This window comes from Pongo pygmaeus, chromosome 3 (genome assembly GCF_028885625.2).
Source record: "Pongo pygmaeus isolate AG05252 chromosome 3, NHGRI_mPonPyg2-v2.0_pri, whole genome shotgun sequence".
NCBI lineage: Eukaryota > Metazoa > Chordata > Mammalia > Primates > Hominidae > Pongo > Pongo pygmaeus.
Genome location: NC_072376.2, coordinates 3,225,025 through 3,239,745, shown reverse-complemented (window position 1 = coordinate 3,239,745; position 14,721 = coordinate 3,225,025). Strand labels below are relative to the sequence as shown.

The following is a 14,721-nucleotide window of genomic DNA, read 5'->3' as shown; positions in this document are numbered from 1 at the left end:
GGAGCTCCAAGCCAGGAGCTGCGAAAGTCTGAACACAGCTCCTGGAGAAGGAGTCAGGGAACACTTTGCGCCTCGAATCACTGCACTCGGGCCACAGCGGGGCCCCCACAGGACTGAGCCACAGCTACACAGGCAGGAACAGCACTCAGTACCTGCCAAACTGAACAGCTCCTGGGCTTGCTAAAAACTGAGGGACAGAAATGCTGTAAGAGGCCAGGTGAGAAAGGAGGACCCCCCTGCAGTCCAGGCTCTGTGTGATCTCTGCAGGCTCCTGACACCTGACAGCCAAGTGGCCTCTGTGCCCGGCCATGGAGCATCCTGGGCCTAGGCAGGCCAAGTGGTCAGCCTCCCCACACACAATGCTGGCACCTCAGCAACACACTCAGTTAGATTCTACCCGCAAGTTTCTCCACAGCATCCTTCTCAGGGCTCCAGGAATCATGACTTCATTCTATCCTCTCCTTTGGATAAACAAGGTCAAAGGCACAGAGACATGCACAGGCTGCAAAGCACAGCAGGGAGAGGCAGCAAGACTTGGGAAACAGAGAAAGGCCCAGCTGGCCAAGGTCGCCCTCTCCCCCAGATCTGGGCTGCCTGGCATCACTGTTGGGGTCAAAATTTTATTTCTGATTTAAATTTCAGGCCGGGTGTGGTGGCTCATGCCTATAATCCCAGCACTTTAGGAGGCCAAGGTGGGCAGATCACTTGAGGTCAGGAGTTCGAGACCAGCCTGGCCAACATGGTAAAACCCTGTCTCCACTAAAAATACAAAAATTGGCTGGGTGTGGTGGTGAGTGCCTGTAATCCCAGGTACTTGGGAGGCAGAGGCACAAGAATCGCTTGAACCCAGGAGGCAGGGGCTGCAGTGGGCCAAGATCGTGCCACTGCACTCCAGCCTGGGCAATGGAGCAAGACTCTTATCTCAAAAAAAAAAAAAAAAAAAAAAAAAAAAAAAATTTAACACATCCCCAAAGTGAAAGGGTCCTGAAACAGGCAAAAACAGAGTATAGGCTTTTTAGGGCTCCACAATGCCTTAAACTACCACCTGAGACCAAGGAAGCGAGTTAACAGAAGCAGCACACTCAGAGAATACAGACCAGGTCACGACAAGGAGTCCTAACACTCAGAGAATACAGACCAGGTCACGACGAGGAGTTCTAATGCCTTGTCTCTGGCTCCTCCAGGTTTCCCAGGATTTCTCTACACTTGCTTCCTGGCCAGCATCGTCCCCTCTAGCCTATTCTGCACTGGCTCATCCTTCTGTGGGGCCCTGTTCCTGCATGGCCTCTGAGTGAAGAGGCATGTGCTGCCTTCAAGGAAGATGCAGCCAGGCCACAGAGCACGCGCAGGGACAGACCTGGGATGTGGGGGTTTTGAACAGGTAATAGAAACCCACAATCCGAGCTGTGTTCTAGGTGGCTGAGTGTCAACACAGGCTCTGAATCAGACTGCCTGGTTCAGATCGTGGCTCTACTGTCTACTACCTGGGTGACCTTGGATGCACCTTACCTGGGGCCTCAGCTTCCTTAGGTGTAAGACGGAATTAAGAGCAGTATCTGTTTGCAGGGCTGCAATAAGGAGCAAACAGGAGAACCCAGGTAAAGGGCTCAGCACTGCACAAGGCATGGAGGAAGTACTCAGCCCCTGGGGCGGCAGCTGCTGGAGCCTATTAGGGAAGTTCAGGTGGAAGATGAGACGGACTCTGAGGGCCACCTCCCAGTAGATGGAGAGGAGAAGGTAAGGTTAAGGTTCCTGGTGTAGCAGGAGGAGGAACGGACAATGATGCTGGGATTCTGAATATCCCTAATGATCTAATTAACAAGAAGAGGCCCTGGAGAGTGACAGTGGTGCTAGTTCAATTTTAAGCGCAAGTCTGAGGTACTGGCAGGACAGGTCCCGTGTCGAGAAGCTGGATGCCAGGACTACACAGACCAGCAAGAGAAAGTTGTCCATGAGGGCAACAGCCAAGGTCACAAAGGGGATGGACCTACCAAGGCTGAGCAGAGAGGCAGAGACACAGAGAAAACAGTAAGGAGAGACCATGGACAGCAACTCGAGGAACACAATCAATTAAGTGGCTGAACAGAGAAGACCCTGCAAGCTACTGAGTGACAAGAGGGCAGCTCCACTGAATCAAGCTGGAGGGCCCAGGATGAGAGGGACCTAGAAAGAAAGAACACAGGCAGCCTCTGCAAAGGCCTTTTTAGTAAAGAGGGCAAGAGGCAGGCTGCCACGGCTTCAGAAACAAGAGGGACACAAACCACCAAGGGCAATGAGAATGGAGTGGACACAGAGGGAGGGACCCTCATGAAGGAAGCAGGAGAGCACAGGAAGTGCTGGTTTGTTTTTAATTTAAGGCTGGCTTAGTGCGGCTGTAAGTGCAAAAGAGCAGCTACAGGCAGGAAAGGAAAGATAAGACATACATGTTTCGCTACGGTGAAGTATGCAGTGGATTTTTTTTTTTTTTTTAGACAGGGTCTCACTCTGTTGCCCAGACTGGAGTACAGTGGCACGATCACAGCCCACTGTAGCTTTGGCCTCCGGGGCTCAATCTATCCTCCTGTCTCAGGCTCCTGAGTAGCTGAGAGTATAGGTGTGCGCCACCATGCCCAGCTAATTTTTGTATTTTCTATAGAAACAGGATTTCAACATGTTGCTCAGGCTAATCTCAAACTCCTGGGCTCAAGCAATCTGCCCGCCTTGGCTTCCCAAAGTGCACAGGATTACAGGTGTGAGCCACCACACCTGGACTGCGATGGATATTTTTAAATAAGCATCAAAGGCAAAATTCAATTCCAGAGAATCGAGAAGGATGTGGCGTGAGGAAGCAGACATAAGAGGGGCCAGGAAACCGGCAGGAGGATGAGGATGAACTTGGGGACAGGACAGAAGGTCCCCTGTTCCGCTGGGATGTTACGAGGAACCCAGGGCCCCTTCCAGGTGGAGGGAGGAAGAACTGGACAGAGGCTCATGAGAAGGATTCATCACTCTCTCTGTGGAGAGCAAGGCAGACACCTGCTGGGCATGGTGTGGGCATATCAGAATAGCAAAAGCTTTAGAAGGCACCGCACTCGTGGCGGCTCATTCTGAAGCCACCACTAATCCCATGGTGACACCCGCCTGGTCCCCTCCTTCCAAGGGTTTCCCTGGCTTTCCTCATCCTGGAATCGCCTGTTTTTATCCTCACAGAAAACACATCAGAGACCACAGTGCTGCTGCTGGGAAGCAGCAGGACGACGTCTCTCAGTCCCCTTGTACAGGGTGGGGCTGTGACCCGTCACCACCAGAGAACACCAGCAAAGGCATGCATGTCACTTATCCAAGGCCATAAAGCCTTCTTTACCTTCCCTCTCCTTGTCCCCAACCAGACACAGAGGATGTGAAGGCCCGGAAAAGAGAACCAAAAGAAGGAAAGGAGCCTGGGTCCCCGAATTCCCACATGGAGGAAAACCATCCATGAACCAAGAACACCCTCAATACATTGTCATAAAACCAAGAAACAACCCTCTCTGGTGTGAAGCCATGGAAATGTTGGTTTATTTGTTACAGTAGCTACCATTACCTAACAAAGACAACAGTGGCATTGAGAACGTGGCTGAGATGAGAAGATGCTTCTTGGCGGAACCTCCCTTCCTAGGGTCCCGGGTAGTGATGAGCAGCAGTCTGAGACAAAAAGAGGCAGAGGCTGTGGATCACAAGGGTGGCACAGGGGAGCCAAAGGGACTCGGGGGAAGAGAAAGGGACCAAGTGCCTGGAGACCACGACGGCAGTGCAGGAAAGGAGGCGGGCAGGAAGGCAGATGCAGGCTGCACCCAGAGAAACAGCTACAGCTGCACACAGCAGCTCCACAAGCCCTGTTTTTGTGAGCTAAACAAAGAAATATTAAAAGGAACAATGGAAGCAGGAATTGGAAATAAAGAATGCTGTTTTCAAAACAGGCAGGATGTGGGATCACATCCCAATTCCACCATCGAGAGCTCCTAGGGCAGAAACCTCTCTAGGCTGGGCTTGTTCAGCTATGACACGGAGAGAACCATCTCTTCTCCATGCCACACAGTGACTGGGGCCCATGGTGGGTATTCTGCAAGCGCCAGCGGCTACACTCACCACTATCAACCCAAGAAGTGGCCTGATGAGAGAAAGATCGATGGGCAAGAAAGAATGCTTGGATTTTCATTCTTGGTTTTGGGACAGGATCTTTTAGAACTTAAGCACAAAGGGGGAAATACTTCACAGAGCTGTTCTAAGAATTAACTGGGATAATTAAAATTAAACCTACCACATACCCATGAGAAAATTCCATTGCTCCCAGCATTATAATTGTTAGTAGCCCTGTCCTTTCCCCAAGCATGAACTTGAATCAATGTCAACTTTATTACTATAGAAAGGACCACTTTCTCTCTCTTCCAGTATTCCTGCTTTGCCCCATAAAGTGGAACCACATACGCTTTGGAAAGGACAGGGAAGAGCTGTTGTGCAGCCGTCCCCTCTGCCACAGAAGAAGGGGTGAGCATGCCTCCGTGAGGGTCATGGCACGTCTCCACCACCCACGACCAGGACTCAGGGAGGAAGGGGCAGCAGCTCCTGCCACCCTGACTGGGTATAGTCTGGATGGCAGGCAGGGAAGGGCACAAGACCTGTCCTTGAAAATCACGGTGAGCAAAGCTGGAAGACCGTGTTGAGGCTACAAGGCCAGACAGCTGTAATTCAGCCACATGGACAACAAACAAAGCTTATGTTTCCACCTCCGGGGCCCCTGGTGCCATCATCTGTTTCTAAACCAGTCTATCTTGGACCAAAAGAGAGGGATGCTGGTTGCCCCAAATGTTGTAAACAGGAGGACAGCTATCTTTCTTGGCTATTCTGCTTATCCTAGATGGAATGTGAAATAGGCAAACCACTTTGGGATGAATACCCACCTCCCCCAACAAGAGGAAAAGCAGGAAACGAAAAGTCAAGGGTGCCATTCTGACTAGTTCCTGAACCAGGTATTATTTAAGAAGTACCCACACCTGAAATGGACAAATTTAAAGGTCTTCATTTTCAGCGTATGGGTGGAATTCATAGCCTTTGTTTAAGTAGTATGTGAATACACATTACCAATTTTACATGCTAAACACACCTTACTTATATAAAAACAGGATGAATTATTTCAACTCTTATCTTGAAACCAACCAAATACAGTAATTCTGCCACCTAGTGTCTTTCAAATAAATGCAGTCAAAGGAAACAAGAAGACAGAAACACACATTTATATACACACACACACACACCTTACTTGCAAATGCTGGGCCAATTAAATAAGGTCAAAAGATACCAGCAGGAAACCCACGTGCCCTCTCCAAGCCCTCCACTCCCTCCAGTAAAGCTGCTTCTCAACAGACCTGCACTGTCTCATACGGGAGCCACTATCCACACAGAGCTGTTTAAATTTAAGTTAATTAAAATTAAATAAAATTATAAATTAAGCTATCCAATCAGACCAGCCACATTTCAGGTACGGAACACCACACGTGGCTAAAGGCAACTAAATTAGACAGTGCAGACATCCTGTCTCTGCTGGAAGTCCTATTGGACAACACTTCAACAGTAAAAATATTTTGCCTCAATTTTGAGATGGAAGGAGAGGAAACCAGCGCAATAAGACAGTGACCACATTTGAGCTGCACAGAGATCGCTCAGACATGTAGAAGGACACAGAACACACCACCCTTATCCCACAAAGGCAAGACTAGTCCTTAGAAATGAGGCTGTCTCCTCCTGGCATCAAATCCAAACCAACTGGTGGCAAAATATTAAAATGACCAACATACTAAAATTGACCTATCATTCATTAACAAGCCATATTTTCTCAACTTCAAACTTATTACAGTGGTCAGTGAAGCATAATCCGAAGATCTTTAAAAAGAAACAAGAAAATTCTTTCAATAATAGCAAGTAAGGCTCAAAAACTAGAGTTCATTATCAAAATTAAATTTTGGCCACGGCCTGTGCGGAAGGTGACAGCAGCTGAATGCAGAGCCCATGAAGAGGCCCCTTTCTCCAGGACTCTGTGGCACTGTGCAGCCGGGCCCCACCCGCCTCCTGCCTGCCTGTACTCTCAGCTGCTCTCTTGGGTGCCGGAACACTTCTCTGCAAAAAGCTAGCTACTTCTCTCCCTCAGAAATCCTGCCTCTGCTGCCCACCCATTTTGTCTGTCACTGCACTACTGTTCTCCTTCATAGGAAATACCAAGACTTGTGATACTGACGCACTGACTGTAAGTTCCATGCAGGCAAGAGCCAAGATGCTCAACTGAACCTGGCAGACCCAGAGCCTGCTAGCATGGAGGTGGGCCACGCAAGACTATCCTCAAATGGACCAAGGCTGAAAATGCTAACTATCTTTTACTCTAAGGTATGTATGCAAAATGTGTACAAAAATCCAGTAAGAGAAAGGAGCTTCGATCACAAAAGCACCCTGCCCCACCCCTTTTTAAGGCAACTACTTGTTACCATTTCTGTTTTCAGTTCTGGTAGTTCCCTGCAAAATTCTAACTGCTGTGCTGCTATCCCTTGCAGCAGACCATCAGTTACTGCATGTGCTCCTCTCCCTTACTCCTGGAGACCAGCCCCACCTCCTCATCAATGGAATGCTGTCCAGTCTCCCATTTGGCCCAGGTGGACCAGAGCATTCAAGGGTTTATGGTCACCCATATGACTCATGCAAGGCCAATCACATGCCTACTTGAGGGGTTGAGAACACAGCCTGCTAGAGGTCATCTTCTGTCATGTGAAAAGAGCCCACCAGAGAACAAAACTAACACAGGAAGCAGAGATGAGACTGGGTGCGGTGGCTGACACCTATAACCTCAGCATTTTGGGAGGCAGAGGCAGGGGGATTGCCTGAAGCTAAGAGTTAAAGACCCACCTCGGCAACACAGCAAGACTTCCATTTCTACAAAAAAATTTTAAAAGCTATCCACGCATGGTGGTGCATGCCTATTGTCTCAGCTACTTAGAAGGCTGAGGCAGGAAGAACTCTAGAGCCCAGGAGTTCGAGGCTAGAGTGGGCCTCGCACTGCACTTCACGCCATTGCACTTTAGCCTAGGCGACAAAGTGAGACCCTATCTTAAAATAAAATTTAAAAATTATATAAATGAAAAGAAGCAGAGCTGAGATACATAAATATACAATGCAGACCACAGAATTACAACACTAGATGCAGTCCTACCAACTACCCTTGCCTGCACTTTCCAGGAGATCAAACCAACACATTCTTTCTCTTACTCTAGTTTAAACTGGGGTTTTATCCCTGAAACTGAAAGACTGTTGAATACAATCACCACATCATAATTTGTCATGATTTATAGACTTCAGACAACTTCAGACATTACCCATTAACTCTACCGTAAGAAAGATGAGATTTAGCTCATTTATACTACCTCCTAACAATCTGAGTTACATGTTTAGTTCTATTTGGAGACCTCTGAAGCCTTATATTTTGGTCTGTCAACTTCAGATGATGTAATCATATAACCCCAACAATGCTAGGTGAAGATTTTAGTGCCCCTTCCATTCTCCACCTCTCTCTCTACCATCTTCTTGCCAAATTAACTTGGTTAGTTTTCCTTTTATATTCATCAGAACCGAAGACATTTTCATTCTGTTCTGAAACCATAATTAAGTCAGTAAGTCTTCAGTGTTTCAGTCACAATTGATTCCAAAAATGAAAGCTCGGGCCGGGTGCGGTGGCTCACGCCTGTAATCCCAGCACTTTGGGAGGCCGAGGCGGGCAGATCACCTGAGGTCAGGAGTTCGAGACCAGTCTCAACATGGAGAAACCCTGTCTCTACTAAAAATACAAAAAATTAGCCAGGCGTGGTGGTGCACGCCCGTCATCCCAGCTACTCGGGAGGCTGAGGCAGGAGAATTGCTTGAACCTGGGAGGCGGAGGTTGCGGTGAGCCGAGATCGCACCATTGCACTCCAGGCTGGGCAACAAGAGTGAAACTCTGTCTCAAAAAAAAAAAAGAAACAAAGCTCAAGCAGTATTTACATTATGACTATCTGAATCTAGTTCCCAAGAGAGCAAGAGAGCCAAGGATCCTAGAAGGATGGCATCTCTTTCTATAGGTCTTTGATCGTGACCCCTAAGCCACTTAAAGGAGAACCTTTTTAATATCAAGGGCTTCCAACAGATCAACTGCTGAAAAATCAAGCCACATTTTGGTTTGCCTCATATTTGGACCATGACTTAATGCTGTTTGCTGTTACTAGAAATTAGAATTGCCTTTCTTTTTTCTTGTTGAGAGAAGAAAGATGTGCCTAACCCCTAGAACTAGTCTTCTAGCTATTTAGTCATTTATTTAAAGCAAAGCATTCTCATTACAAACGATCGTTCTTCTTGGAAAACACACTGTCCTAATTTGGACTGGCTGCTTTCCATGCTTGCTGCACAGCTGGCGTCTTATGACTTTCTTGGGTTCACTGTCCTTGTCATTTTCTTTCTCTAGAGACATGGTCTCGATCTTGTCCAGGCTGGAGTGCAGTGGCATGATCACGGCTCACTACAGCTTGACCTCCTGGGCTCAGGCTCATGCCACTACCCCTGGCTAATTTTTTTATTTTTTTATTTTTGTGGAGATGGGGTATCTTGCTATGTTGTCCAGGCTGGTCTCAAGCTCAAGCGATCATCCCGCCTCGGCCTCCCAAAGTGCTGGGATTTCAGGTGTGAGCTACCATGCCCAACCTTCACTGTCCTTGATCATTTGTAAAAGTAACAAAAACATCTTGGCCTCCAAATCTTTAACACAGAAGGAGGAAGCTCTAAGGTTTACTTTTTTTTTTTTTTTTAAATAAGAGGCAGGGTATCATTCTGTAGCCCAGGCTGGAGTACAATAATAGCTCCCTGCAGCCTTGAACTCCTGAGCTCAAGAGATCCTCCCACCTCAGCCTCCCAAGTAGCTGGGACTACAGGCATGTGCCCACCATACCTAGCTAGTTTTTTATTTTCTTTGTAGAGATCGGGGTCTCGCTATGTTGCTCAGGCTGGTCTCAAGCTCCTGGCCTCAAGTGATCCTTTTGCCTTGACCTCCTAAAGTGTTGGGATTACAGGCATAAGCCACTGCGATTGGCTCATCTTAACCATTTTTGGGTCTTGTTTTGTTTTGTTTTGTTTTGTTTTTTTGAGGCAGGGTCTTACTCTATAGCCGAGGCTGGAGTGCAGTGGCATGAACACACCTCACTAGAGCCTTGACCTCCTGGGCTCAAGCGATCCTCCAGCCTCAGTCTCCTGAGTAGCTGGGACCACAGGCACACCACTATCCCCAGCTAGTTTGTTTGTACAGATGGGGTCCTACCATGTTGCTGAGGCTGGTCTCAAACTCCTTGGCTCAAGCAATCCTCCTGCCTTGGTCTCTCAAAGTGCTTGGATTACAGGCATGAGCCATGACACCTGGCTCCTCTTAACTATTTTTAACTGTACAGTTCAGTAGCATTAAATACATTCACAATGTTATACAACCATCACCACCATTCATTTCTATAATAACTCTTTGTATCTTGTAAAAACCACTCCCCGTCCCCTGCAGCCCCTGGCGACCACCATTCTACTTTCTGTGTCTATGAATTAACTGTTCTACGTCCCGCATATAAGTGGAAGCACATAGTATTTGTCCTTTTGTGACTGGCTTATTTCATTTAGCATAATGTCCTTAAGGGTCACCCACGTTGTAGCATGTGTCAGAATGTCCTTTTTTTAAGGCTGAGTAATATTCCACTGTAAGTATACACCACATTTTGCTTATCCATTCATCCATCGATGGACACTTCAGTTGCTTCCACATTTTAGCTATTGTGAATAATGCTGCCATGAACGCTGGCATGCAAATATCTTTTCACCACCCTGCTTTCTATTCTTTTGGGTATATACCCAAGAGTGGAACTGCTGGGTCACATGGTATCAGGTTTACTCTTACAGCAACAAACATTTTCAACTGGCACACTGGACAAGGCAGAGTTTCTACCAGGCAGCACAGCTCCTACACTCTGAGAGTGTATAGTGCAGAATGGGGAACAAGATACTCCAGGAAGACTAATGTGATTCACTTACCAGACTTGAAGATGTGGATCAGACACATTAGCAGCGTGCCTAGTTCTTGGCAATAGAAAGTATGTTGCTGCTCACTCATTTCCACCTTCAGCTGTTTTGTAACAATGTCTTCTAAAAGAATACCAACCAGTTGTAATAGAAACCTTCCAAGAAACAAAAAAGATGACAGTGAATTAGGTGACTACTATAAAGCACTTACACCAAGTATATATGAAAATATATGTGGTAAATATAAAGTAAAAATATAGGTAAAGTACATTAAACCGTCAAAGTAAAATGCATAACACCATCGCCTTAGATACAGTCACTTTGACTCTCTGTGTATCACCTGCCTCGCTGAAGATGAAAGAGCAGGTAGTATTTTTTTTAAGCTTTGTAAACTGTACACCGTTATACAAATACAAGCTGATCATCTGTCACAGGAATTTAATGTATCATCAATTTTAGCCAGCTGCTTCAATGCAACAGATGGAAAGCCATGGGCTGACTGCTGAACCTGCAAATAAAAAGGTGCCCAGCAGGCTTACTGGTCTTATCTCCATCGACAACACAGGGCATCTCCACTGATGACAAACCAAGTGACAGCTGCATGAAGTCACAGACACTTAGCAGAAGCAGCACATTTGCAGAAGCAGCTCTAACTCAGTGAATGCTCAGAATCCAGCAAAGGTGGAGAGGGACCCATCTAGGCAGCAAGCATTTACGAGTGCCTCATTACTGTCCTCGGGGAGCTTCCAAACAGTTTATGAGGGAAGACAGGATTCGATACTACGGGTATTTATTGGAGGCAGTCTGCCTTGCGGGGAGAAGTATTTTATTACTAACAGCGTGTAAAACTGCCAGCACATGGTGAGAATCTAAGACTCACTTTTAGTGGCTTCTCTTGGGTTTCAACTTCCCTGACGGCAGTGCACCCCCACTGCCTGCCCCCACGACAGCCACACCACTGCCCTGCCCTGCCTGAGGCGAGCCACTGCTGTAGCATCTCTACTGAGGACAAGAGACAGAACGTGACAGAACCTCAAGACAGGTATGAACCAAGAGCCATAGATAACGCAGAACGGATTAGAAAATTACACCGATACGGACTTCTTTACCCAACTCAGAACTGAAGCGAGACCAGGTGTTATTCCAGACTTACTGATCACGAAACATCACATGACTTCCCAAAAGGCATGGGTTAGTTATAGGCTCAGATAGAAAGCATACCTTGAAAATGTTTCTTCTGGCAAATTCTTTATTTGTTTCCCTTCACTGTGTTCTTCTAGCGTTGAATTACTGTCCCCATCTCTTAACCTATTAATTACTGGACAGGAGATTAAATATGGAGAGAAGGAGAGCTCCTGAATACGAGAAAGAACAATATCTTCAGTTGACTGGGAAATCAGAACCCTCAAAATGGCCAGAATTCCCGATATCCACAGTTGAACAGTGCTCACGGATGCCTAAAATAAACAAAATACATAACTCATAGCTAAAGAAAAAAGGAAGATTAATGTCCCTCAATTGCCAATTTTGTGAAAGAAAATAACTCCTATTTTACTATCCTACCAATAAATCTATCACTGAGTCCCAAAGTGTGTTCCCAGAAAAGCAGGCATTAGTATCACCTTGGAATTTGTTAAAAATGCAAACTCTTGGCTCGGTGTGGGAGTCACCTGTAATCCCAACACTTTGGGAGGCCGAGGCGGGTGGATCACAAGGTCAGGAGATCGCAACCATCCTGGCTAACAAGGTGAAACCCCGTCTCTACTAAAAATACAAAAAATTAGCCAGGCACAGTGGCACGCACCTGTAGTCCCAGCTACTCGGGAGGCTGAGGCAGGAGAAGCGCTTGAACCCGGGAGGCAGAGGTTGCAGTGAGCCGAGATCGCACCACTGTACTCCAGCCTGGGCGACAGAGCAAGACTCCGTCTCCAAAAAAAATTAAAAAAATAAAAAGGCCGGGTGCGGTGGCTCACGCCTGTAATCCCAGCACTTTGGGAGGCCCAGGCGGGCGGATCACGAGGTCAGGAGATCGAGACCATCCTGGCTAACACGGTGAAACCCTATCTCTACTAAAAATACAAAAAAATTAGCCGGGTGTGGTGGCGGGCACCTGTAGTCCCAGCTTTTTTTGGGAGGCCGAGGCAGGCGGATCACGACGTCAGGAGATCGAGACCATCCTGGCTAACACGGTGAAACCCTATCTCTACTAAAAATACAAAAAAATTAGCTGGGCGTGGTGGCGGGCACCTGTAGTCCCAGCTACTTGGGAGGCTGAGGCAGGAGAATGGCGTGAACCTGGGAGGCGGAGCTTGCAGTGAGCAGAGATCACGCCACTGCACTCCAGCCCGGGCGACAGAGAGAGACTCCGTTTCCCCACCACCCAAAAAAATAAAAATAAAGCAAACTCTCAAGCTCCACCCAAACTGACTGACTCAGACATTCTGGGGGTGGTCCCAGTAATCCGTGCTTGAACAAGCCTCCAGATTCATCTGCTGAGCCAGGCGAAAGACTCACCATTGTGTTTGGAGTGACGAACATACTCCGTAAAAGCATGTCCACCGGACGGAGGGAGGAAGGGGCCAAAATCTCAAATAATGTATTTAACACTCCAAGGGCTTCATGAGAGTCAATGTGCATCTGTGGAATTAGACACCACAAACATTTCTACGTAAGCCAAAAGAAACGTCAGCTTCCTATACACCAGCTATGTAACTCAAGCGCAAATTATCATAATCATCCCATCGTCACCTTCCCTCATTTAAAAGCATTTTAAGTTCAGTGGTGAACCAAGCAAACATTTTTACAACAACACTGTATCAGCTACATTTTTCCCATAGCAGAAATCTTTTCATTTAGATTTTCATTACATAAATAATAAATGTTTTCTGTAAAAGACTCAAATATACAAAAGTGTGGAAAAAAAAAATCAACTAGCACTGCAGCACCCTGATACAATCATTACCAACATTTTGGGGACCAGTCTTCCAAGTGTCCCTTTGTATACACATACATGGGATGGTGTGCACACTTTTTCTTTTTTTTCTTTTTCTACGCTCCATCCCTCCCCCAACAGTTGTAACAAATGCTAGGTGGTGTATATCCCTTTCTTAATCTCCCCCACGTTCCTATAGCCATATCCTTGCCCCCTCACACACAGAGGTTTTGTTTTAGTTGTATTGAAAAATCATAAACGTCTCTGCTTTTCTCACTTAACCCAGTGCAATGGAGAACTCCCAAGGCGACTGGCTGAACTTCTTTCCTTCCTCCCTCCCCTTCCTTCCTTCCGTTTCTTCCATTTCCTTCCTTCCTTCCTTCCTCCCTTCCTCCTTCCCTCCCTCTCTCCTCTCTCTCTCTCTCTCTTTCTCTCTTTCTAACAGAGTCTTGCTCTGTGCCCCAGGAGTGCAGTGGCGCACGAATGGGCTCAAGTGATCCTCCCACCTTAGCCTCCTGAGTTAGCTAGGACTACAGGTGCACATCACCACACCCAGCTAGTTTTTGTATTTCTAGTAGAGACGGGGTTTCACCATGTTGCCCAGGCTGGTCTCAAACCCCTGAGCTTAAGCAATCTGCCTGCCTTGGCCTCCCAAAGTGCTGGGATTACAGGCATGAGCCACCGCACCTGGCCAGAACATTTTTAATCATGCAAAATAACCCAAGGTAAAATAGTCTAAGCTTATACCACAGTGTGTTCAACCATTACTTATTAATGGTGGGCACTGACTGTTTCCAATTTTTGTTTCTACTGAGTGTGTATATACACAGTAAACAACTCTGCAAAGAGATGTGGTGTTTTCCAAGGCACAGATGTGAAGCTCACAACACTGGCGACATCTTACAACAAGGGAACAACTGACCTTCTGAGCTCCAGGATTTCTGCATCCCGGACCTTCGCCTGTGCCCACCAACTCTGCCTCCTCCCCAGCAACTCTGGGAGAACCCACAGTGCTCTGTCATCCGTGCAGCCAATGCTAACCCATGTCTGTGAACACCACGACAGTGATCTGCGTCTCCTGTGTCATGAACTGATCCTCCCTGTTTGCTTCTGCCCTCAGGGCGTGAACAGGCCTTCATTTCTGCCAACTTAACCCCTTGCCGACTCCTCTCCTCCTCTGGCTACCGCCCTATTTCTCCATTCTCTCTTCAAGTAAAACCTTTTTCCAAGTCTCTCTCCTGTCCTTTCAGGAACACCCTCCCATTAGGGTTTGGCTCCCTCTGCTCCTCCAAAAGCACTCATCAGTGCCCTCGGTGCTGCCAAACCTGGGCCAGGTTCCCAGGGTGCTCACAGCAGATGTCACCCTCCTGCACAAAATGCCTTAAAAAAAAATCTTGGCTTTAGGAACCCCACATCTGCCTACTCCCCCTGCCCCAGCCCTGGCTCCCCTCACTTCCCTGACCTTGGAGCTGGGACTCAGCAGGCTGGGTATTCAAGCTCCTCCTCCTCTCCAGCCAGACTGGGTCCACTGTGAGTGGACATCTCAGATGCTGACCCCCTGCCCCACAGTCTCTCGACAACTCCGGGCTCATACACCTGATGCTGGTCTCGCCTCTTCAGGCACCTATGGGGTATCAACTGCTACATCCAGACAGGCTCTGACTTCCTGCTGCCCCCAATGTCTGCCCTACCTCGTCTACAGCCACCCT

General features: G+C 47.4%; 1 protein-coding gene across 2 annotated transcripts in view; it reads right to left on the bottom strand.

Moving 5' to 3' along the window:
• Positions 1–14,721, bottom strand: part of HTT (huntingtin) — a 165,542-nt gene that overhangs the window by 40,799 nt on the left and 110,022 nt on the right. For both annotated transcript variants that reach the window (XM_054486641.2, XM_063664445.1), the window contains 3 exons: positions 12,595–12,717; positions 11,302–11,537; positions 10,093–10,235 (listed from right to left, as the gene is read on the bottom strand). In XM_054486641.2, the coding sequence (XP_054342616.1) occupies positions 10,093–10,235; positions 11,302–11,537; positions 12,595–12,717 (502 nt within the window). The remainder of the gene's footprint in view (positions 1–10,092; positions 10,236–11,301; positions 11,538–12,594; positions 12,718–14,721) is intronic.